This window comes from Hyperolius riggenbachi, chromosome 4 (assembly GCF_040937935.1).
Source record: "Hyperolius riggenbachi isolate aHypRig1 chromosome 4, aHypRig1.pri, whole genome shotgun sequence".
Classification (NCBI taxonomy): Eukaryota; Metazoa; Chordata; class Amphibia; order Anura; family Hyperoliidae; genus Hyperolius; species Hyperolius riggenbachi.
This window is the reverse complement of record NC_090649.1, coordinates 4,123,461-4,148,349: the sequence shown is the minus strand read 5'-3', so window position 1 is coordinate 4,148,349 and position 24,889 is coordinate 4,123,461. Positions and strand designations below refer to the sequence as shown.

At 52.1% G+C, this 24,889-nt stretch overlaps 1 protein-coding gene across 2 annotated transcripts in view; it reads left to right on the top strand.

Annotated features, from left to right (window-relative positions):
- The window catches only part of LOC137571115 (tyrosine-protein kinase-like), a 188,617-nt gene that overhangs the window by 156,718 nt on the left and 7,010 nt on the right, over positions 1 to 24,889 (top strand). For both annotated transcript variants that reach the window (XM_068279820.1, XM_068279819.1), the window contains exons 6-8: positions 12,095 to 12,150; positions 16,074 to 16,227; positions 17,458 to 17,589. In XM_068279820.1, the coding sequence (XP_068135921.1) occupies positions 12,095 to 12,150; positions 16,074 to 16,227; positions 17,458 to 17,589 (342 nt within the window). The remainder of the gene's footprint in view (positions 1 to 12,094; positions 12,151 to 16,073; positions 16,228 to 17,457; positions 17,590 to 24,889) is intronic.

Here is a 24,889-nt window from a genome sequence, read left to right as displayed (position 1 = left end):
GAGGTAAGAATCCCCCAGTTTTTTGTCAATATTTCTCTAAAGTCTTCCCAGTGCGACCCATATCTAGACACCATCCTTATGAACTGGTCATTTTCACCTTTATCTTTTTTCGCTGGTGGAGATTGGATCAGGGAATTTCTAGATAGATTCCAAGCTCTTTTAAGGGCCCTTCGAAGTGTTCTATGAGAATAGCCCCTTTCTCGGAATCTTTGATACAATTCTCGTGCTTCACATTTGAACAATTCATCTGTTGAGCAATTACGACGTAAACGTACGAATTGTCCGTAGGGTATGCCTTTAATTAAAGGGGGAGGATGGTGGCTAGAGGCATGTAGCAGGCTATTTCCTGCAGTAGGCTTTCTGTACGTTGAAGTCATTAATTTGTTGTTTTGTATTGTCACTCTTAGATCTAGGAATGTCAGAGATTGGTCACTGACTGTATAAGTCAACCTGATATTTTTGTCATTTTTGTTTAGTCTTTCAAGGAATTTAGTCAACTCCTCCTCAGTACCTGTCCAGACCAGGAGCACGTCATCTATGTAACGAAGCCAGAGGGCGGCGTGTGCTCGATAGCCATCATCCCTGTAGACCTCTTGATGTTCCCATAGGCCCAGATGGAGACAGGCGTATGCTGGAGCACACGCCGCCCCCATAGACGTGCCCCTGGTCTGTCTGTAATAGCCTCCGTCAAACAAGAAACAATAGACTCCGCCCTCCATGCATGCAGGCCCGGATTTACATCACAGGAGCCTATAGGCACAGATATCCTGGCACCCTAGACTCCGCCCTCCATACATGCCGGTCCGGATTTACATCACAGGAGCCTATAGGCACAGATGTCCCGTCACCCTAGACTCCGCCCTCCATGCATGGAGGCCCGGATTTACATCACAGGAGCCTATAGGCACAGATGTCCTGGCACCCTAGACTCCGCCCTCCATGCATGCAGGCCCGGATTTACATCACAGGAGCCTATAGGCACAGATGTCCTGGCCCCCTAGACTCCGCCCTCCATGCATGCATGCCAGGAATTACCTCACAGGAGCCTATAGGAACAGATGTCCTGGCACCTTAGACTCCGCCCTCCATACATGCAGGCCCAGAATTACATCACCGGAGCCTATAGGCACAGATGTCCTGGCCCCCTAGACTCCGCCCTCCATGCATGCAGGCCAGGAATTACCTCACAGTAGCCTATAGGCACAGATGTCCTGGCACCCTAGACTCCGCCCTCCATGCATGCAGGCCCAGAATTACATCACAGGAGCCTATAGGCACAGATGTCCTGGCACCTTAGACTCCGCCCTCCATACATGCAGGCCCAGAATTACATCACAGGAGCCTATAGGCACAGATGTCCTGGCACCCTAGACTCCGCCCTCCATGCATGCAGGTCTGGACTTACATCACAGGAGCCTATAGGCACAGATGTCCTGGCACCCTAGACTCCGCCCTCCATGCATGCAAGCCCTGGATTTACATCACAGGAGCCTATAGGCACAGATGTCTTGGCACCCTAGACTCCGCGCCCCCCATGCATGCCGGCCCGGATTTACATCACAGGAGCCTATAGGCACAGATATCCTGGCACCCTAGACTCCGCCCTCCATGCATGCAGGCCCGGATTTACCTCACAGGAGCCTATAGGCACAGATGTCCTGACACCCTAGACTCAGCCCTCCATGCATGCAGGCCCGGATTTACATCACAGGAGCCTATAGGCACAGATATCCTGGCACCCTAGACTCCGCCCTCCATGCATGCAGGTCCAGATTTACCTCACAGGAGCCTATAGGCACAGATGTCCTGACACCCTAGACTCAGCCCTCCATGCATGCAGGCCCGGACTTACATCACAGGAGCCTATAGGCACAGATATCCTGGCACCCTAGACTCCGCCCTCCATGCATGCAGGTCCAGATTTACCTCACAGGAGCCTATAGGCACAGATGTCCTGGCACCTTAGACTCCGCCCTCCATACATGCCGGCCCGGATTTACATCACAGGAGCCTATAGGCACAGATGTCCCGGCACCCTAAACTCCGCCCTCCATGCATGCAGGCCCGGATTTACATCACAGGAGCCTATAGGCACAGATGTCCTGGCACCCTAGACTCCGCCCTCCATGCATGCAGGCCTGGATTTACATCACCAGAGCCTATAGGCACAGATGTCCTGGCCCCCTGGACTCCACCCTCCATGCATGCAGGCCAGGAATTATCTCACAGGAGCCTATAGGCACAGATGTCCTGGCACCTTAGACTCCGCCCTCCATGCATGCAGGCCAGGAATTACCTCACAGGAGCCTATAGGCACAGATGTCCTTGCACCCTAGACTCTGCCCTCCATGCATGCAGGCCCGGATTTACCTCACAGGAGCCTATAGGCACAGATGTCCTGGCACCCTAGACTCCGCCCTCCATGCATGCAGGCCCAGATTTACATCACAGGAGCCTATAGGCACAGATGTCCTGGCCCCCTAGACTCCGCCCTCCATGCATGCAGGCCTGGATTTACATCACAGGAGCCTATAGGCACAGATGTCCTGGCACCCTAGACTCCGCCCTCCATGCATGCAGTCCCAGATTTACATCACAGGAGCCTATAGGCACAGATGTCCCGTCACCCTAGACTCCGCCCTCCATGCATGCAGTCCCGGATTTACATCACAGGAGCCTATAGGCACAGATGTCCCGTCACCCTAGACTCCGCCCTCCATGCATGCAGGCCAGAATTTACATTACAGGAGCCTATAGGCACAGATGTCCTGGCACCCTAGACTCCGCCCTCCATGCATGCAGTCCCGGATTTACATCACAGGAGCCTATAGGCACAGATGTCCTGGCACCCTAGACTCCGCCCTCCATGCATGCAGGCCTGGATTTACATCACAGGCACCTATAGGCACAGATGTCCTAGCACCCTAGACTCCTCCCTCCATGCATGCAGGCCCGGATTTACATCACAGGAGCCTATAGGCACAGATGTCCTGGCACCCTAGACTCCGCCCTCCATGCATGCAGGCCCAGATTTACCTCACAGGAGCCTATAGGCACAGATGTCCTGGCACCCTAGACTCCACCCTCCATGCATGCAGACCCGGATTTACATCACAGGAGCCTATAGGCACAGATGTCCTGGCACCCTAGACTCCGCCCTCCATGCATGCAGGCCTGGATTTACATCACAGGAGCCTATAGGCACAGATGTCCTGGCACCCTAGACTCCGCCCTCCATGCATGCAGGCCCGGATTTACATCACAGGAGCCTATAGGCACAGATGTCCTGGCACCCTAGACTCCGCCCTCCATGCATGCAGGCCCGGATTTACATCACAGGAGCCTATAGGCACAGATGTCCTGGCACCCTAGACTCCGCCCTCCATGCATGCAGGTCCAGATTTACATCACAGGAGCCTATAGGCACAGATGTCCCGTCACCCTAGACTCCGCCCTCCAGTCACAGGAGCCTATAGGCACAGATGTCCCGTCACCCTAGACTCCGTCCTCCATGCATGCAGGCCCGGATTTACATCACAGGAGCCTATAGGCACAGATGTCCTGGCACCCTAGACTCCGCCCTCCATGCATGCAGGCCTGGATTTACATCACAGGAGCCTATAGGCACAGCTGTCCTGGCACCCTAGACTCCGCCCTCCATGCATGCAGGCCCAGATTTACATCACAGGAGCCTATAGGCACAGATGTCCTGGCACCCTACACTCCGCCCTCCATGCATGCAGGCCCGGATTTACATCACAGGAGCCTATAGGCACAGATGTCCTGGCACCCTAGACTCCACCCTCCATGCATGCAGGCCTGGATTTACATCACAGGAGCCTATAGGCACAGATGTCCTGGCCCCCTAGACTCCGCCCTCCATGCATGCAGGCCCGGATTTACATCACAGGAGCCTATAGGCACAGATGTCCTGGCACCCTAGACTCCGCCCTCCATGCATGCAGGCCCGGATTTACATCACAGGAGCCTATAGGCACAGATGTCCTGGCACCCTAGACTCCGCCCTCCATGCATGCCGGCCCGGATTTACCTCACAGGAGCCTATAGGCACAGATGTCCTGGCACCCTAGACTCCGCCCTCCATGTACCTACAAACCTCCGCCGAACCGTACGGCAAATGTGCCGGTAGCCCAGCTGTCACCTCTCCCTTACTTCCCTTACCTGTCATAGGTAGCTACAGGTGCCCCTAAGGCTACTTACACACTAAGACGTTGCGTTTTAGGGGACGTTATAACTTATGGTCGCATAACGTGCCCCTAATGCAACCCCTGGTGCTCCTGGATGTGGACGTCAGACTGAGCCGCGTTGTGCAGCTCACTCTGGCGTCCGTGATGCGTGCTCTTGGACGCATGCGGCATCACGTGGTCCCGCCGGCCAATCGCCGCACAGAGCGGCCGCTCCAGGAAGTAAACACTGTACGTCACAACGTGCAGTGAATATTAATTAGCCATGTGCCTGACCGAGGAGGAGGAGGGGAGACCTCCTCCTCCAACACTACTGAGCATGTGCGCACAGTCTAATGCGGCTTAGCCGCGCATAACGCTGTAGCATGCAGCACTCTCAACGGACGTGCAGCGTTACAATGTAACGCAATGTGGGCACTGTGAACAGCCCATTGATTTTTCATTACTGTGAGTTGGGCTGCGTTACAGGCTGCTCTAATGTGCGCCTGTAACGCCCCACTGTGAAAGCAGCCTAAAGGTGGCCATACATGGTACAATTTTTCATTTTTTTGGATTAGATAATTTAGCTTGATTATTCCGTTAGATCGAATATAACATTTTTTTCCAGAATGTCCGATTAGATTTTGTTCGAAAAAAACGGGATAATCGTTCAAATTTCTTGATTGAAAAAAAATATTTTCTGCTTTCATTCAATTTGATCATTTAGATCGAAAAAAACGGGAAAATCTAACGTTTTTATTGTATTATGTATGGGCCACACACCATATCTGTTCAATTTAAGAATTGCAATACCTACTGTATGTTCAATTTTTTCCCATTTATGATCAAACTGATTGTAAACATTGAGAACATTGCTTGGGTGTGTATATAGTAATGAATTGACAATCAAACACACACCATACAATCTTTACAAAAATTGAAAAAAAAATTTCCAGCATTCCGGATCGATAAAAATCGAAACAAAACATGAAATCCGATTGGATTTTTCGGGAGATCTGATCATATTTATCGAATTGCTGTAAAATGGAATCATTTTATTGTTTGGTGTGTGGCCACCTTTAGTGTTAGGTACTCAGAGCTATCCTCAGTATTATGTAGCTAGAGATGCCCCTGACTGGAGGGAGAGCTGGTCAGTGGAATGCAGAGAGCCGGGGGAGTAACCTCTCAATTACACTCTCAGCAGGACTCTGCATAGTGAAGGAGGGAGGAAGGCACTGGGGGAGGAGAGTGAGCCTCCCTCCCATCATCAGGTGCCTGTAGGCAAGGGCCTATACTGCCTTACAGTGAATCTGGCTTCCCTGCATGTGATTTAAAATATACCATGGTCACAACTCGCACATCTATCTTAGTAACCCTCCAGCAATCTGTATCCCCGGATGGGTGAGCAGCACGCTTTGCCCCCTCATTAAAAGCAGATTTTTTTTTTTACATTCTGGTTCAGGTTGTTGGAGTCTCTTGATGTTGTGCAGATTTAGATCAGAAACTATTTGTCACAAGTGCCATTATTTCCCCATCACCCCTCTGCAACGTCCCACAATCCAACCATGGGGAATGGGATGTCCTGTGTGTTTTCTCCTGGCTGGTTGCTATTGTTTTCTGGGAGAAAGCTGGAAGATCTCTGCTCCTGGCCTTCACTACAGATCATTGGTTGGTTGGTGTGGGGATGGGTGACTCTCGGTGAGATTCTGTGATATATTCTTTCCACAGCTACACCAGTTACCCAGCAGCAGATGCCAGTCACCTGACAGCAGGGGATAGATATGGGGGTCAGTAGGTCATCATGACTCTGTATGGGAGCTGTATACACAGAAGGAGCAGCAGATGCCAGTCACCTGACAGCAGGGGAGAGATAAGGGGGTCAGTAGGTCATCATGACTCTGTATGGGAGCTGTATACACAGAAGGAGCAGCAGAGGCAAGTAACCTGACAGCAGGGGAGAGATGAGGGGGTCAGTAGGTCACCATGACTCTTTATGGGAGCTGTATACACAGAAGGAGCAGCAGATGCCAGTCACCTGACAGCAGGGGGGAGATGAGGGGGTCAGTAGGTCACCATGACTCTGTATGGGAGCTGTATACACAGAAGGAGCAGCAGATGCCAGTCACCTGACAGCAGGGGGGAGATGAGGGGGTCAGTAGGTCACCATGACTCTGTATGGGAGCTGTATACACAGAAGGAGCAGCAGATACCAGTCACCTGACAGCAGGGGAGAGATAAGGGGCTCAGTAGGTCACCATGACTCGGTATGGGAGCTGTATACACAGAAGGAGCAGCAGATGCCAGTCACCTGACAGCAGGGGAGAGATGAGGGGGTCAGTAGGTCACCATGACTCTGTATGGGAGCTGTATACACAGAAGGAGCAGCAGATACCAGTCACCTGACAGCAGGGGGGAGATAAGGGGGTCAGTAGGTCACCATGACTCGGTATGGGAGCTGTATACACAGAAGGAGCAGCAGATGCCAGTCACCTGACAGCAGGGGATAGATATGGGGGTCAGTAGGTCATCATGACTCTGTATGGGAGCTGTATACACAGAAGACACAGCAGATGCCAGTCACCTGACAGCAGGGGAGAGAGAGATGAGGGGGTCAGTAGGTCATCATGACTCTGTATGGGAGCTGTATACACAGAAGACACAGCAGATGCCAGTCACCTGACAGCAGGGGAGAGATGAGGGGGTCAGTAGGTCATCATGACTCTGTATGGGAGCTATATACACAGAAGGAGCAGCAGATGCCAGTCACCTGACAGCAGGGCAGAGATAAGGGGGTCAGTAGGTCATCATGACTCTGTATGGGAGCTGTATACACAGAAGGAGCAGCAGATGCCAGTCACCTGACAGCAGAGGGGGAGATAAGGGGGTCAGTAGGTCATCATGACTCTGTATGGGAGCTATATACACAGAAGGAGCAGCAGATGCCAGTCACCTGACAGCAGGGGAGAGATAAGGGGGTCATTAGGTCATCATGACTCTGTATGGGAGCTATATACACAGCTATATACACAGAAGGAGCAGCAGATGCCAGTCACCTGACAGCAGGGGAGAGATGAGGGGGTCAGTAGGTCACTATGACTCTGTATGGGAGCTGTATACACAGAAGGAGCAGCAGATGCCAGTCACCTGACAGCAGAGGGGGAGATAAGGGGGTCAGTAGGTCATCATGACTCTGTATGGGAGCTGTATACACAGAAGGAGCAGCAGATGCCAGTCACCTGACAGCAGGGGAGCGATAAGGGGGTCTGTAGGTCATCATGACTCTGTATGGGAGCTATATACACAGCTATATACACAGAAGGAGCAGCAGATGCCAGTCACCTGACAGCAGGGGAGAGATAAGGGGGTCAGTAGGTCATCATGACTCTGTATGGGAGCTATATACACAGCTATATACACAGAAGGAGCAGCAGATGCCAGTCACCTGACAGCAGGGGAGAGATAAGGGGGTCAGTAGGTCATCATGACTCTGTATGGGAGCTGTATACACAGAAGGAGCAGCACAGGCAAGTCACCTGACAGCAGGGGAGAGATGAGGAGGTCAGTAGGTCACTATGACTCTGTATGGGAGCTGTATACACAGAAGGAGCAGCAGATGCCAGTCACCTGACAGCAGGGGAGAGACAAGGGGGTCAGTAGGTCATCATGACTCTGTATGGGAGCTGTATACACAGATGGAGCAGCAAAGGCAAGTCACCTGACAGCAGGGGAAAGATGAGGGGATCAGTAGGTCACCATGACTCTGTATGGGAGCTGTATACACAGATGGAGCAGCAAAGGCAAGTCACCTGACAGCAGGGGAAAGATGAGGGGATCAGTAGGTCACCATGACTCTGTATGGGAGCTGTATACACAGAAAGAGCAGCAGATGCCAGTCACCTGACAGCAGGGGAGAGATGAGGGGGTCCGTAGGTCACCATAACTCTGTATGGGAGCTGTATACACAGAAGGAGCAGCAGATGCCAGTCACCTGACAGCAGGGGAGAGATGAGGGGGTCAGTAGGTCACCATGACTCTGTATGGGAGCTGTATACACAGAAGGAGCAGCAGATGCCAGTCACCTGACAGCAGGGCAGAGATAAGGGGGTCAGTAGGTCATCATGACTCTGTATGGGAGCTGTATACACAGAAGGAGCAGCAGATGCCAGTCACCTGACAGCAGGGGAGAGAGAGATGAGGGGGTCAGTAGGTCACCATGACCCTGTATGGGAGCTGTATACACAGAAGGAGCAGCAGAGGCAAGTCACCTGACAGCAGGGGAAAGATGAGGGGGTCAGTAGGTCATCATGACTCTGTATGGGAGCTATATACACAGAAGGAGCTGCAGATGCCAGTCACCTGACAGCAGGGGAGAGATGAGGGGGTCAGTAGGTCATCATGACTCTGTATGGGAGCTGTATACACAGAAGGAGCAGCAGATACCAGTCACCTGAAAGCAGAGGGGGAGATGAGGGGGTCAGTAGGTCATCATGACTCTGTATGGGAGCTATATACACAGAAGGAGCAGCAGATGCCAGTCACCTGACAGCAGGGCAGAGATAAGGGGGTCAGTAGGTCATCATGACTCTGTATGGGAGCTGTATACACAGAAGGAGCAGCAGATGCCAGTCACCTGACAGCAGAGGGGGAGATAAGGGGGTCAGTAGGTCATCATGACTCTGTATGGGAGCTATATACACAGAAGGAGCAGCAGATGCCAGTCACCTGACAGCAGGGGAGAGATGATAGGGTCAATAGGTCACCATGGCTCTGTATGGGAGCTGTATACACAGAAGGAGCAGCAGATGCCAGTCACCTGACAGCAGGGGAGAGATGATGGGGTCAGTAGGTCACCATGACTCTGTATGGAAGCTGTATACACAGAAGGAGCAGCAGATGCCAGTCATCTGACAGCAGAGGGGGAGATGAGGGGGTCAGTAGGTCACCATGACTCTGTATGGGAGCTGTATACACAGAAGGAGCAGCAGATGCCAGTCACCTGACAGCAGGGGAGAGATAAGGGGGTCATTAGGTCATCATGACTCTGTATGGGAGCTATATACACAGCTATATACACAGAAGGAGCAGCAGATGCCAGTCACCTGACAGCAGGGGAGAGATAAGGGGGTCAGTAGGTCATCATGACTCTGTATGGGAGCTGTATACACAGAAGGAGCAGCAGAGGCAAGTCACCTGACAGCAGGGGAGAGATGAGGGGGTCAGTAGGTCACTATGACTCTGTATGGGAGCTGTATACACAGAAGGAGCAGCAGATGCCAGTCACCTGACAGCAGGGGAGCGATAAGGGGGTCTGTAGGTCATCATGACTCTGTATGGGAGCTATATACACAGCTATATACACAGAAGGAGCAGCAGATGCCAGTCACCTGACAGCAGGGGAGAGATAAGGGGGTCAGTAGGTCATCATGACTCTGTATGGGAGCTATATACACAGCTATATACACAGAAGGAGCAGCAGATGCCAGTCACCTGACAGCAGGGGAGAGATAAGGGGGTCAGTAGGTCATCATGACTCTGTATGGGAGCTGTATACACAGAAGGAGCAGCACAGGCAAGTCACCTGACAGCAGGGGAGAGATAAGGGGGTCAGTAGGTCACTATGACTCTGTATGGGAGCTGTATACACAGAAGGAGCAGCAGATGCCAGTCACCTGACAGCAGGGGAGAGACAAGGGGGTCAGTAGGTCATCATGACTCTGTATGGGAGCTGTATACACAGATGGAGCAGCAAAGGCAAGTCACCTGACAGCAGGGGAAAGATGAGGGGATCAGTAGGTCACCATGACTCTGTATGGGAGCTGTATACACAGAAAGAGCAGCAGATGCCAGTCACCTGACAGCAGGGGAGAGATGAGGGGGTCCGTAGGTCACCATGACTCTGTATGGGAGCTGTATACACAGAAGGAGCAGAAGATGCCAGTCACCTGACAGCAGGGGAGAGATGAGGGGGTCAGTAGGTCACCATGACTCTTTATGGGAGCTGTATACACAGAAGGAGCAGCAGATGCCAGTCACCTGACAGCAGGGGGGAGATGAGGGGGTCAGTAGGTCACCATGACTCTGTATGGGAGCTGTATACACAGAAGGAGCAGCAGATGCCAGTCACCTGACAGCAGGGGGGAGATAAGGGGGTCAGTAGGTCACCATGACCCTGTATGGGAGCTGTATACACAGAAGGAGCAGCAGAGGCAAGTCACCTGACAGCAGGGGAGAGATGATGGGATCAGTAGGTCACCATGACTCGGTATGGGAGCTATATACACAGAAGGAGCAGCAGATGCCAGTCACCTTACAGCAGGGGAGAGATAAGGGGGTCAGTAGGTCATCATGACTCTGTATGGGAGCTATATAGACAGAAGGAGCAGCAGATGCCAGTCACCTGACAGCAGGGGAGAGATGAGGGGGTCAGTAGGTCACCATGACTCTGTATGGGAGCTGTATACACAGAAGGAGCAGCAGATGCCAGTCACCTGACAGCAGGGGGGAGATAAGGGGGTCAGTAGGTCACCATGACTCTGCATGGGAGCTGTATACACAGAAGGAGCAGCAGATGCCAGTCACCTGACAGCAGGGGGGAGATAAGGGGGTCAGTAGGTCACCATGACTCTGTATGGGAGTTGTATACACAGAAGGAGCAGCAGATGCCAGTCACCTGACAGCAGGGGAGGGATAAGGGGGTCAGTAGGTCACCATGACTCTGTATGGGAGCTGTATACACAGAAGGAGCAGCAGAGGCAAGTCACCTGACAGCAGGGGAGAGATGAGGGGGTCAGTAGGTCACCATGACTCTGTATGGGAGCTGTATACACAGAAGGAGCAGCAGATGCCAGTCACCTGACAGCAGGGGATAGATAAGGGGGTCAGTAGGTCACCATGACTCTGTATGGGAGCTGTATACACAGAAGGAGCAGCAGAGGCAAGTCACCTGACAGCAGGGGAGAGATGAGGGGGTCAGTAGGTCACCATGACTCTGTATGGGAGCTGTATACACAGAAGGAGCAGCAGATGCCAGTCACCTGACAGCAGGGGAGGGATGAGGGGGTCAGTAGGTCACCATGACTCTGTATGGGAGCTGTATACACAGAAGGAGCAGCAGATGCCAGTCACCTGACAGCAGGGGAGAGATGAGGGGGTCAGTAGGTCACCATGACTCTGTATGGGAGCTGTATACACAGAAGGAGCAGCAGATGCCAGTCACCTGACAGCAGGGGAGAGATAAGGGGGTCAGTAGGTCACCATGACTCTGTATGGGAGCTGTATACACAGAAGGAGCAGCAGATGCCAGTCACCTGACAGCAGGGGAGAGATAGGTCACCATGACTCTGTATGGGAGCTGTATACACAGAAGGAGCAGCAGATGCCAGTCACCTTCCAGCAGGAGAGAGATAAGGGGGTCAGTAGGTCATCATGACTCTGTATGGGAGCTATATACACAGAAGGAGCAGCAGATGCCAGTCACCTGACAGCAGGGGAGAGATGAGGGGGTCAGTAGGTTACCATGACTCTGTATGGGAGCTGTATACACAGAAGGAGCAGCAGATGCCAGTCACCTGACAGCAGGGGAGAGATGAGGGGGTCAGTAGGTCATCATGACTCTGTATGGGAGCTATATACACAGAAGGAGCAGCAGATGCCAGTCACCTGACAGCAGGGGAGAGATGAGGGGGTCAGTAGGTTACCATGACTCTGTATGGGAGTTGTATACACAGAACGTGAAGCGGATGCCAGTTGGAAAGTTAATTCTTTTAACCTCAGAAAGCAGAATTAGAGTAGCAGATTTCAGTAATGTCCTATGTGCTAGTTGTGTCTACAGGCGGGAGAAGTGAACGGAGGTAAGAGCAGTGACCCGGCTGACATTGCAGACTGATTAACCTTCTTCCTCCTCTCTGCAGGTCACCAGAAGGACAGAGATCTGGAGTTTCTCCAGCTGGTGGACTTTGCGGTGCAGGTCAGTGCTGAAGTGTCATCATACAGGGTGTGGTCACCATTCTGCATGGAGGGGGCTACAGGAGACCATACCAGAGATACTCATTATTGTCCCAAACCTACTGCAGATCAGAGGTTTAGTCAGACAGGGCTGGTTGTGGGCAAAGGCATTGTCCCTCTCCCATTCCCTCCCCTGACTGTCCTTTCCTCTCCCCAATCCCCTCCCCTGACTGTCCTTTACCCTCTACATCCCCTCCCCTGACTGTCCTTTCCTCTCCCCAATCCCCTCCCCTGACTGTCCTTTACCCTCTACATCCCCTCCCCTGACTGTCCTTTCCCCTCCTTCATCCCCTCCCCTTACTGTCATTTTCCCTCCCACATCCCCTCCCCTTACTGTCCTTTCCCCTCCCACATGCCCTCCCCTGACTGTCCTTTCCCCTCCCACATGCCCTCCTCTGACTGTCCTTTTTTCTCCCCTGACTGTCCTTTCCCCTCCCACATCCCCTCCCCTGACTGTCCTTTACCCTCTACATCCCCTCCCCTGACTGTCCTTTCCCCTCCTTCATCCCCTCCCCTTACTGTCATTTTCCCTCCCACATCCCCTCCCCTTACTGTCCTTTCCCCTCCCACATCCCCTCCCCTGACTGTCCTTTCCCCTCCCACATGCCCTCCCCTGACTGTCCTTTCCCATGCCACATGCCCTCCGCTGCTGTCCATTACCCTCCCACATGCCCTCCCTTGACTTTCCTTTCCCCTCCCATATCCCCTCCCCTGACTGTCCTTTCCCCTCCCACATGCCCTCCACTGGCTGTCCTTTTTTCTCTCCTGACTGTCCTTTCCCCTCCCACATCCCCTCCCCTGACTGTCCTTTCCCCTCCCACATGCCCTCCCCTGACTGTCCTTTCCCCTCCCACATGCCCTCCCTTGACTTTCCTTTCCCCTCCCATATCCCCTCCCCTGACTGTCCTTTCCCCTCCCCTGACTGTCCTTTCCCCTCCCACATGCCCTCCTCTGACTGTCCTTTTTTCTCCCCTGACTGTCCTTTCCCCTCCCACATCCCCTCCCCTGACTGTCCTTTCCTCTCCCACATCCCATCCCCTGTCTGTCCTTTCCTCTCCCACATGCCCTCCCCTGACTGTCCTTTCCCATGCCACATGCCCTCCGCTGCTGTCCCATTACCCTCCCACATGCCCTCCCTTGACTTTCCTTTCCCCTCCCATATCCCCTCCCCTGACTGTCCTTTCCCCTCCCACATGCCCTCCCCTGGCTGTCCTTTTTTCTCTCCTGACTGTCCTTTCCCCTCCCACATCCCCTCCCCTGACTGTCCTCCCCCCCCCCCACATGCTCTCCCCTGACTGTCCTTTCCCCTCCCACATGTCATCCTCTGGCTGTCCTTTCCCCTCCCACATCCCCTCCCCTGACTGTCCTTTCCCCTCCCACATGCCCTCCCCTGACTGTCCTTTTTCCTCCCCTGACTGTCCTTTCCCCTCCCACATCCCCTCCCCTGACTGTCCTCCCCCCCCCCCCACATGTCCTCCTCTGGCTGTCCTTTCCCCTCCCCTGACTGTCCTTGCCCCTCCCACATCCCCTCCCCTGACTGTCCTTTCCCCTCCCACATGCTCTCCCCTGACTGTCCTTTCCCCTCCCACATGCTCTCCCCTGACTGTCCTTTCCCCTCCCACATGTCCTCCTCTGGCTGTCCTTTCCCCTCCAACTTGCCCTCCCCTGACTGTCCTTTCCCCTCCCACATTCCCTCCCTTGACTGTCCTTTCCCCTCCCTCATTCCCTCCCTTGACTGTCCTTTCCCCTCCCACATTCCCTCCCTTGACTGTCCTTTCCCCTCCCACATTCCCTCCCTTGACTGTCCTTTCCCCTCCCACATCCCCTCCCCTGACTGTCCTTTCCCCTCCCACATCCCCTCCCCTGACTGTCCTTTCCCCTCCCACATCCCCTCCCCTGACTGTCCTTTCCCCTCCCACATCCCCTCCCCTGACTGTCCTTTCCCCTCCCACATCCCCTCCCCTAAATGTCCTTTCCCCTCCCACATCCCCTCCCTTGACTGTCCTTTCCCCTCCCACATGCCTTCCCATGACCGTCCTTTCCCCTCCCATATCCCCTCCCCTGACTGTCCTTTCCCCTCCCACGTGCTCTCCCCTGACTATCCTTTCCCCTCCCACATGCCTTCCCATGACTGTCCTTTCCCCTCCCACATCCCCTCCCCTAACTGTCCTTTCCCCTCCCACATCCCCTCCCCTGACTGTCCTTTACCCTCCCACATGAAAAAAAATACATATATCCAGGCACATCGCATCTAGTTAGGACATTATATAAGTTATTAAGGAAAGGGAGGTGCTGAAGGGGGTGTGGCTAGAAAACAGCAAAAATATATTAACCCTTCACACTCTCACATGCAAATGTTCAAACAAATGCATTCACAGATTCACTCATCCAGGCACAACTGTTATCCCTACAGCTAAATTAAAAGCCAGGGTTTTAGTTCACAGAAGAATGCATTCTTATGCTTAGTCACCTATACTGCGCAGAAGTACCCAGGTAAACATAGGTGTCCTAACTCTGGCCCTGTAACATGCATAGTGCAGACATGCAAACACATTCATTGCATCAAACCTATCAATGGATTAGGAGCACACATCCTGACGTCCTCTCCTGGGACAGATAGTGCATCTTACCAATCGCACAAGGGAGCTAACGTTATGTGTCCATGTGCACCATGCGCATACACCAGCATAAGCTGTGTGCATGCTGACAAACACATACAGGGGAAGGAGGGAGTGCTCTGAATTAGACCCTAGCCACAGGGGTCAGTAACACACAGTTTGTCAGCATGCACACAGCTTATGCTGGTGTATGCGCATGGTGCACATGGACACATAACGTTAGCTCCCTTGTGCGATTGGTAACATGCACTGTCTGTCCCAGGAGAGGAAGTTAGGATGTGTGCTCCTAATCCCTAGATAGGTTTGATGCAATGAATGTGTTTGCATGTCTGCACTATGCATGTTACAGGGTCAGAGTTAGGGCACCTATGTTTACCTGGGTACTTCTGCGCAGTATAGGTGACTAAGCATAAGAATGCATTCTTCTGTGAACTAAAACCCTGGCTTTTAACTTAGCTGTAGGAATAACAGTTGTGCCTGGATGAGTGAATCTGTGAATGCATTTGTCTGAACATTTGCATGTGAGAGTGTGAAGGGTTAATTGATTTTTACCCTCCCACATGCCTTCCCATGACTGTCCTTTCCCCTCCCACATCCCCTCCCACATCCCCTCCCCTGACTGTCCTTTCCCCTCCCACATCCCCTCCCCTAACTGTCCTTTCCCCTCCCACGTTCCCTCCCTTGACTGTCCTTTCCCCTCCCACATGCCCTCCCCTGACTGTCCTTTCCCCTCCCACATGCCCTCCCCTGACTGTCCTTTCCCCTCCCACATGCCTTCCCCTGACTGTTCTTTCCCCTCCCACATCCCCTCCCCTGACTGTCCATTACCCTCCCACATCCCCTCCCCTGACTGTCCTTTACCCTCCCACATCCCCTCCCCTGACTGTCCTTTACCCTCCCACGTCCCCTCCCCTGACTGTCCTTTACCCTCCCACGTCCCCTCCCCTGACTGTCCTTTACCCTCCCACGTCCCCTCCCCTGACTGTCCTTTCCCCTCCCACATCCCCTCCCCTGACTGTCCTTTACCCTCCCACATCCCCTCCCCTGACTGTCCTTTACCCTCCCACATCCCCTCCCCTGACTGTCCTTTACCCTCCCACATCCCCTCCCCGACTGTCTTTTTACCAGGCGACTGTTACCTGCAGTGTGTACATAGCTATAGTTCCTCACCATGAGATACCTTCAGACATGGTTGGATGGATAAGATATGACTCCTGTTACCATATATGACCTCATTCTGATTATTGTCCGGGATTGTCCTCCACAGATTGCCCAGGGAATGGTGTACATGGAGCAGAAGGGTTGTGTGCACCGCGATCTACGCTCTGAGAACATCCTCCTCTCCGCCATGATGTCCTGCAAGATCGGGGACTTTGGACTCGCTCGTTTCATTGATAACAATTCCCTTGCTGTGTCGTTAGGTGTGTGAGACCTTCTCAGGACTGGAAGAGTCTGTAGAAATTACTAGGCAGATATTGCTGTGTCTGTGGGTGGGTGAGACGATCTCAGGACTGGAAGAGTCTGTAGAAATCACTAGGCAGATATTGCTGTGTCTGTGGGTGGGTGAGACGATCTCAGGACTGGAAGAGTCTGTAGAAATTACTAGGCAGATATTGCTGTGTCTGTGGGTGGGTGAGACGATCTCAGGACTGGAAGAGTCTGTAGAAATTACTGGGCAGATATTGCTGTGTCTGTGGGTGGGTGAGACCCTCTTTTACAACTGGAAGAGTTTGTAGAAATCACTGGGCAGATATTGCTGTGTCTGGGGGTCTCTGTGACTCTTCCTTTCTTGACTGGAAGAGTCTGTAGAAACTACAGAAGCACATCTTAAGCCCCAAAGACACGCTCAATCAAACAAGCAATACCCGATTGTTTGCAGCGAATTAACTACGTTGGTTGAAATCAACAATGGCACAACAAAAGGTCCACCAATAGTTGGCGGAAGCATAAGAATTAGGACCTTTGAAGTGCAAAATTTGCACAGATGTGGGAAGTTCAAATGGAGCAATCGGCACTTGTTATTGTTGGATTCCAACAACTAACACTGATTATAGTCTGAACCAAGGCACCAGGACGGATCAAGGCGGATCGGTCTATATGGACGATGGTCACTGTCTTTTACCATCATTGGGACACTTTTATAAGATTCTCGGCCGACCTATTGTTCGCCATTCGTTTCGGGGGATGGCGGTCTAACATCTGTATGGAGCTATACACGATCCTCCTCAGTTATTGCTCCATCATAGTCTCTAATCAGGAGGTCAGAGCAGGGTGAAGTCCCAGCCAATGGGCTACTGTTCCACCAAGACAAAGGTGACGCTCCTACAACACTGGTGTGGCCCCAGGGATCAGCCCTCCAAGCCAGATGGCCGACGGGTTGGTAGAGGCCAGACACTCATTCACTCATTCATATTCCACCAACTTCATTGCTTTCATCTGATTCATAACAAAGATGTCATCTTGACAATTTATTCTGATGATTCCTCTAAATTCCATATCTGGCCAATATCTGAAGTATGTGTGAACACCTGTAGATTAGGTAGTTGTACAAAGTCTTGTAAAGGCCAACTGCAGTGGGAACCCCATAAGAATGATGGGACTTTTATCGTGTAAAGGCCACCAACTTTCAGTAACCTCCTTGTCATTGACAGATGCTCAGATTCCCATCAAATGGACGGCACCAGAGGTCTTCCAGTTCCAGAAGTTCACCAGCAAGTCTGACGTCTGGTCCTTCGGGGTTCTGTTGGTGGAGATCATGACTTATGGGAGGCTTCCGTTTCCAGGTAAATGGGTTGACCTGCCTGATGTTGATGATGATGATGATGAGCTCCTATGTTTAGTGTGTCATCGGCAGTGTGGTCTTGGGGAAAACCACAGTATGTAAATACCATGGAGACTCCAGGGTGGCCTGACCTTCTCTGGGTGACAATGGGCCTGCAGTAACTACAGAGAGTAAAGGTGGCCATACGTCAGGTGACTTAGCGCTGATCGACCACCTGATTGTATTATTATAAATGAATAAAAACCGGTGCTGCCAAGAACATGCCCGATCAACAATGTGACCAATTTCGGGCCGATCAGGTGCGTGGTGGTTACACGATACTGGGACAAGCGATAAACGTGACGGAACACCTGGCACTGTCCCGCTTGTGTAAAATGTGCACCATGCATGAATACTTTACCTATTTGCTTCCATCTCTGGCTCTGCACTCTTCCTCACATACACGTGCCCCACGTGGTAGATGATGTATTGCACGTGGGTACACTCACATTATGCCGGCAACCACGTGGGGTGTGTGTGTGTAAGGAAGAGGGTGGAGCCAGTGACGGAAGCCAACAGGTAAAGTATTCATGCACGGGTCACCGGTGGAGGGGAAGGTACATTTTACACTAGGAGGGACAGCACCAGGGGGGTGAGGCAACAACCAACAAGGCTGCGTCGCTAGGCCAATTTCCGCAAGGTCTCAGCATGAAATTGATGTGGTATATGGGCAGCTGACAAATCTTTTTCTAATCAGATTCAATAAGAAGATCTGTCTCTTGGTCGAATCTGCCCATCATCGCCTGATGTATGGCCACCTTAGGACCTCTGTGAAGGAGCTGCACACCAATAAACACACAACTGATGTTTCTCTAATTTGTCAGCAATTCCAGGCAATCCAGGGGAGGGATGAAAACTTCCACACCCAAGCAGATTCATCGATATCTAGCACTGCATTGCTGGATCACTGCTGTCCTCCAATGGTCGGTCTCCTGAAGTCCTCAGATTTGAAGAACCTAAATCAGGCCCAGTAAATCACAGATGGTCCTATTACACAGTCAGATCAGCAGGTGTAAGTCACAGAAGAGAAGAGAAATGATGTCCGGAAGATAAAGCAATATTCTGAACTGTGTGGCTACCTCAGAACCTGGCAGGATCGGAAGCCCTGTGTTCTGTGTAGAGATAGAGAGATCTAGATACTGTGACGTATGCGCAGTCACCCACCAATTCCTGTCTCCTTTGCTGCAGTTTACCATAAAGCCTCAGACCCTGAGGGAATCCTGAAGACAGTCAGAACTGCAGGCAAAGTAACCTTTTGGATTGGTTGGTGAGTCCACACACAGTCCAATCTCGATTGTATATACAATTGATACAATCTGTGCTCTCATATAGAGGCCAGGTCGCTGCCACCAATTTGCAAAAAAAGCGTGCAAATGTGCTAATTCTAACTCTTGCTAAATCCTGTAGGAAAAAGGGTTAATTAGACAACCTTTCTAGAGATAGAAAAACTAACAATATTTAATATCAAAACAGTTATGGTAACATGTCTCTCTGAAGATGTGAATTCTTTTGGCGGAGATTTGTTTCAGAACAGCACTTAGACGAACGATTTTTAAATCGTTTATTTAAAGAAATAATGCAGAACAAAATATAGCAATAGAAACAAATGGATACAGAAATAATAAGGGTTCAATATGAAAATAATAGCTGATTACAGTCTGAGCAGTTTGTCAAGTTACCGTGTCCTTTGTGATATGAAGTCCAACAGAAGATTTAAAATCCAGTTATGGAAAGTTCTGTGGAATAGATAGAAATCTGGTAATGCCAATCCTTTGATGGGATGGGATGGCTGGACCAAAAGACTCTCTCCTCTGTCCAGCATTGTTGGTTTTTACCTCTTCCTCTGCCAGAGGGCGGAGTTGTAAAAGGAGATGGGTGTTGTATACCTTCTCCCGCCCTTTGTCATGACAAGCAGAAAGAATAGGCAATAACTGGAATGATCATGGCTCGGCAACCGCCGACCAAAACCTGTAGAGAGTGACACGGGCGCGCTTCTAGCGTTCTCTGTGTCACACAGATACCAAACATGTGCATCTTGGGGTATCCCGAGGCAAATCACGCTGTTGCTCGTTTTCGGATAATGGTAGGAACATTCTGATTGGTTCTACCACACACAAATCATTACTAATAATGGTCTGCTAAGTTTGTAATGGCTAGCCTCCACAGAAACTGATTAATTTAGTAAAATGTCTGAATGACTTATTCTTTTATATAAAGGTGAATTAAACGTCATTCTCTCTAACTCTCTAACTCCCCTCAGGCTAGATGCAGGAATGGGAATGGGTCCTAATCAGTGGTGCTCAGCAGAGCTCGAATATTCGAGTAGCTCGAATATTCGAGCTCTTTTTCAGCTATTCGAGCTCGGTATTCGAGCTCCGAATAGCTAGAGCTATTCGAATGGGGTATTCGAGTACACTCGAATAGCCCATTCACTATTCGAGCTATTCGAGCAACCCGGCGCTATTCGAGCTCGGTACCGAGCTCGAATAGCGTCATAGCCCGGATTGATGTCCTTAGAGCCAATCAGAGGGCTCCCAGGCCCTCTGACGGCAGCCAATCACAGAGGGGGACCCTGGCCAGCCCCTACCCTATAAATAGCGGCCGCCATGTTCCGTTTCTCCATGCTTGCCTGAGACTTGTACAGAGAGAGAGTTGCTCCTTTGTGCTTTGGCTTAGCAAGTGCTCTATTGTGATCATTTACCTAGCGTTTTTGCTCACCTACACCTGCCATATACACCTATATTGTTGTTAGTTAGATAGACATTGTATTTTAGTTAGTAGCTTGTGTGTTACATTAGAGACAGGCAGCTGCTGCAAGCTTACAGGTTTAGGCCTCAGGGGGGCCTTGCCTCTGTGGGCAGCTGTCCTCTGTTTATTTCTCTCATCTATACCAGTATTTCTGCTGTCCTTTACTAATAGTATTGTAGTTATACTGTACTAGGAGTAGGACACTCACTGACTGTCACTGTTTATAGGCTACTAGCTAGCTCCTGCGTGTGTGCACTCACTCACTGTCTGTGTGTACACACACTCTATTTCCTTCTGATTACTGATAGATTATTGTTAGTTAGTTGTACTTACTTACTACTTACTCTTACTGTACCCGTAGGGACACTCACTGTCACTGTTCATATAGGCTACTAGCTCCTGCGTGTGCGCACTGCACTCACTGTCTGAGTGTACACACACAACACACACTCTATTTCCTTCTGATCGCTGATTGATTATCGTAATTAGTTAGTTCTACTTACTGTTACTACTTACTCTTACTGTACTAGGAGTCTAGGACACTCAGTCACTGTCCATAGGCTACTAGCTCCTGCGTGCGTGCACTCACTGTCTGAGTGTACACACACCCACACCCCATTTCCTTCTGATCGCTGATTGATTATTGTAATTAGTTAGTTCTACTTACTGTTACTACTTACTCTTACTGTACTAGGAGTCTAGGACACTCAGTCACTGTCCATAGGCTACTAGCTCCTGCGTGCGGTCACTCACTGTCTGAGTGTACACACACCACCCACACTCCATTTCCTTCTGATCGCTGATTGATTATTGTAATTAGTTAGTTCTACTTACTGTTACTACTTACTCTTACTGTACTAGGAGTCTAGGAAACTCAGTCACTGTCCATAGGCTACTAGCTCCTGCGTGCGGTCACTCACTGTCTGAGTGTACACACACCACCCACACTCCATTTCCTTCTGATCGCTGATTGATTATTGTAATTAGTTAGTTCTACTTACTGTTACTACTTACTCTTACTGTACTAGGAGTCTAGGACACTCAGTCACTGTGTTCATAGGCTACTAGCTCCTGCGTGCGTGCACTCACTGTCTGAGTGTACACACACCCACACTCCATTTCCTTCTGATCGCTGATTGATTATTGTAATTAGTTAGTTCTACTTACTGTTACTACTTACTCTTACTGTACTAGGAGTCTAGGACACTCAGTCACTGTCCATAGGCTACTAGCTCCTGCGTGCGGTCACTCACTGTCTGAGTGTACACACACCACCCACACTCCATTTCCTTCTGATCGCTGATTGATTATTGTAATTAGTTAGTTCTACTTACTGTTACTACTTACTCTTACTGTACTAGGAGTCTAGGACACTCAGTCACTGTGTTCATAGGCTACTAGCTCCTGCGTGCGTGCACTCACTGTCTGAGTGTACACACACCCACACTCCATTTCCTTCTGATCGCTGATTGATTATTGTAATTAGTTAGTTCTACTTACTGTTACTACTTACTCTTACTGTACTAGGAGTCTAGGACACTCAGTCACTGTGTTCATAGGCTACTAGCTCCTGCGTGCGTGCACTCACTGTCTGAGTGTACACACACTAAATTTACTTGTGATTACTACTGATTATTGTAACTGCTAGTTGTACTTCCTGACTGTTACTACTTACTTACTGTACTAGGGGACACTCACTCAGTCACCTCACCAACCAACCCACTCCATTAAAGTACCCCACTTTTCACCCGCCCTTTTACAAAACTTTTGTCTATACGCCCAAAACATTGAAGATGTCTGGAAGTGGCAGCCAGCGCGGTTTGGGCAAGGGGAAGGGCAGCAAGGGAATCAGGAGGAGAGGGAGCAGCATTGTGGCAAGCCGCGGCCGCGGGCGCGCCACCATGCACAGTTCTGCAGCAGCAGCAGCAGCGTCAGTGGCTAACATTCCTCCCATAGCCACTGGCCGTGGACGCCTTGGGCGCCGCCCAGCAGGAGCATCTGCAACTCACGCTGCAGAGACACAGCAGCAGCAGCGTGTAGCACCTGCTCCCATTTTCCTCCAGCCGGGTCGGAAACGTCCCATTGAGGAAAAGGATGCAGACACTGTGGTGCAACTCATGACGGAGGATGAGCAGCCCGCCATCAGCTCTGCATCCGAGGCCTCCACCCTCACCACCACCACCACCCCTGTTCGCAGCAGCCGCCCAGCAGGGTCTGGGGAGGAGGCCAGTTCACCGTCACTCGCCGACCTGTCATTCAGCAGTCTTTTGACCCCAGGCATCATGAGTAAATTGTCTGCTGTTGTTGGCGATCTTGAGGAGGAGATGCTGATGGGCACTTTGGGGGATCAGGGATTGGACAGCAAGACTGTGGCGACAGTCAAGCAGCCCATCCATGCATCAGGAGAGGAGTTTGGGGGGTCCTCATCCCAGCAGGACATGTTTCAGGAGGGGGAGGATGATGATGACCCGGTGACAGACAGAGACTGGGTGCCACCACCTCCAGGGGATGTCGTCCTCAGCAGCTCTGAGGAGGAGGAGGAGGATGCGCTTGTGGGCCTTGCAAGGAGGCGCATCATTGCAAGCATTGGCAGCGTCCCACAGCCTGCTGGTGTCTCAGGCTCAGCAGCAGCAGCAGCAGCATCAGCCAGTACCACCCCCAGCCGCACCCAAGCCCCCCCCCCAACCACCACAGGGAGACAGGCAGCAGCGCTTCCATGCCGTAGGGGGAAGTTTCTGTCACCAATCTGGCGGTTTTTCACCATGCCCACTGTGTACAGCAAGTACGCCACTTGCAACCACTGTCAGCGGAAGTTGAGCAGAGGTGCAGACCCCTTAAAGTTCAGCACCAGCTCGCTCATCAACCACCTTGCGGCTAAACATTTCCACCAGCATGAGGAGTTCCAGAGGCTGAAGGCATCTGGTGCTGGCAGTGGCACCACACCCATCACTGCACAGCCTTCAGCAGCAGCAGCAGCAACAGCAGCCACCCGCCCTCCTGCTCCTCCAGCAGCACCAGCAGGAGTGCGGAAACGCACTGCTCCTCCCCCCTCTGCAACTCCTGCCGCCGACACTGAGGCCTGTTCTGGCAGCCAGTCCTCAGTGGCCTCCTCTGCTGTGTCTGCTGATTCCCGTGTCAGCAAAAGGCCACGCCAGAGCCTTTTGAGCGAGTCCTTCCAGGGGGTGGTTAGGGCTCTGCCTCCCAGCAGCCGTCGCGTGCGGCAGCTGAACGGCTTGCTGGCACGGGCCATGTGCTCCCAACTCCTGCCGTACACGCTCGTGCAGGAGGGGAGCGACATTCGTGCGCTGCTTGCTTGCGCAGCCCCAGACTGGCAGCTCCCCAGCAGACACTTTTTCTCCCGCAAGGCCATTCCTGCACTGCACCGCTTTGTGATGGCCAATGTGGAGCGAGGGCTGGAGCACGCGGTTGGTGAAAGGGTCCACGTCACCATGGACTCCTGGAGCAGCCGCTTCGGGACAGGCCGCTAGCTGTCCTTCACTGTCCACTGGGTCAGCTTGGTGGAAGGGGGTGAGGATGGGAGAGCAGCAGCGGGCACAGCAGCAGCAGCAACACAGTGGGTGGTGCCACCCCGCAGGCTCAGGGGAACTGCAGCAGGTTCCTCCGATCCTCTGCCATCCTCCGGCACACCTGGCCAAACCCCCCGCCTCAGCAGCAGCGTGAAGGCCCGCCACTGCCAAGCGCTGCTGCACTTGGTCAGCCTTGGGAAGACCAAGCTGACGGCAACCCATGTGTTGGCCAAACTCCAGGAGCAGGAGAGGATTTGGCTGACCCCCAGAGGCCTCAGAGTCGGAGAGGTGGTGGCCGACAATGGGGCCAATCTGGTTGCCGCAATAGACAGGGGAAACCTGACCCACATCCCCTGTCTTGCCCACGTGCTGAACCTGGTGGTGCAGAAGTTCCTGCGCACCTACCAGGGGATGGGCGAACTGCTGGAAACGGCAAGGAATGTTGTGCGTCACTTCCGGCGCTCGGCTGCAGCCTGTGCGAGCCTGGAAGACGTGCAAAAGGAGCTGGATCTGCCACGCCATCGGCTGATCCTTGACGTTCCGACTCGCTGGAACTCCACCCTGGCGATGTTGGAGCGTCTGGTTGAACAGAGGCGCGCTGTCAAACAGTACCTTGCCCTGGCCACTGTTTCCGCAGCTCTGAGAAGGGACAAGACCAGCAACTTCCCGTCCATCGTCCCCGATGATGACTGGAGGCACATGCAGCAGGTGTGCTTAGTGCTGGCTCCCTTCCTGCAGGCCACAAACATGGTGAGCAGGGACCATGCTATGGTCTGCGAGTGGGTGCCCCTGGTTTCTCTGCTGAACAGGGCCCTCGATGCTTTGCTGGAACAGGGAGCGGCAGCCTTGGACCAGCAGGAGCGGCAACCAGCTGCGCAGTCCACCTCTGAGGGGGAGGAGGAGGAGGACTTGGTGGAGGTCCCTGACCTGGCTGCTGATGAGGGGGATCAGCACAGCGCAGCTGAGTTGGTGCGGGGGTGGAGAGAG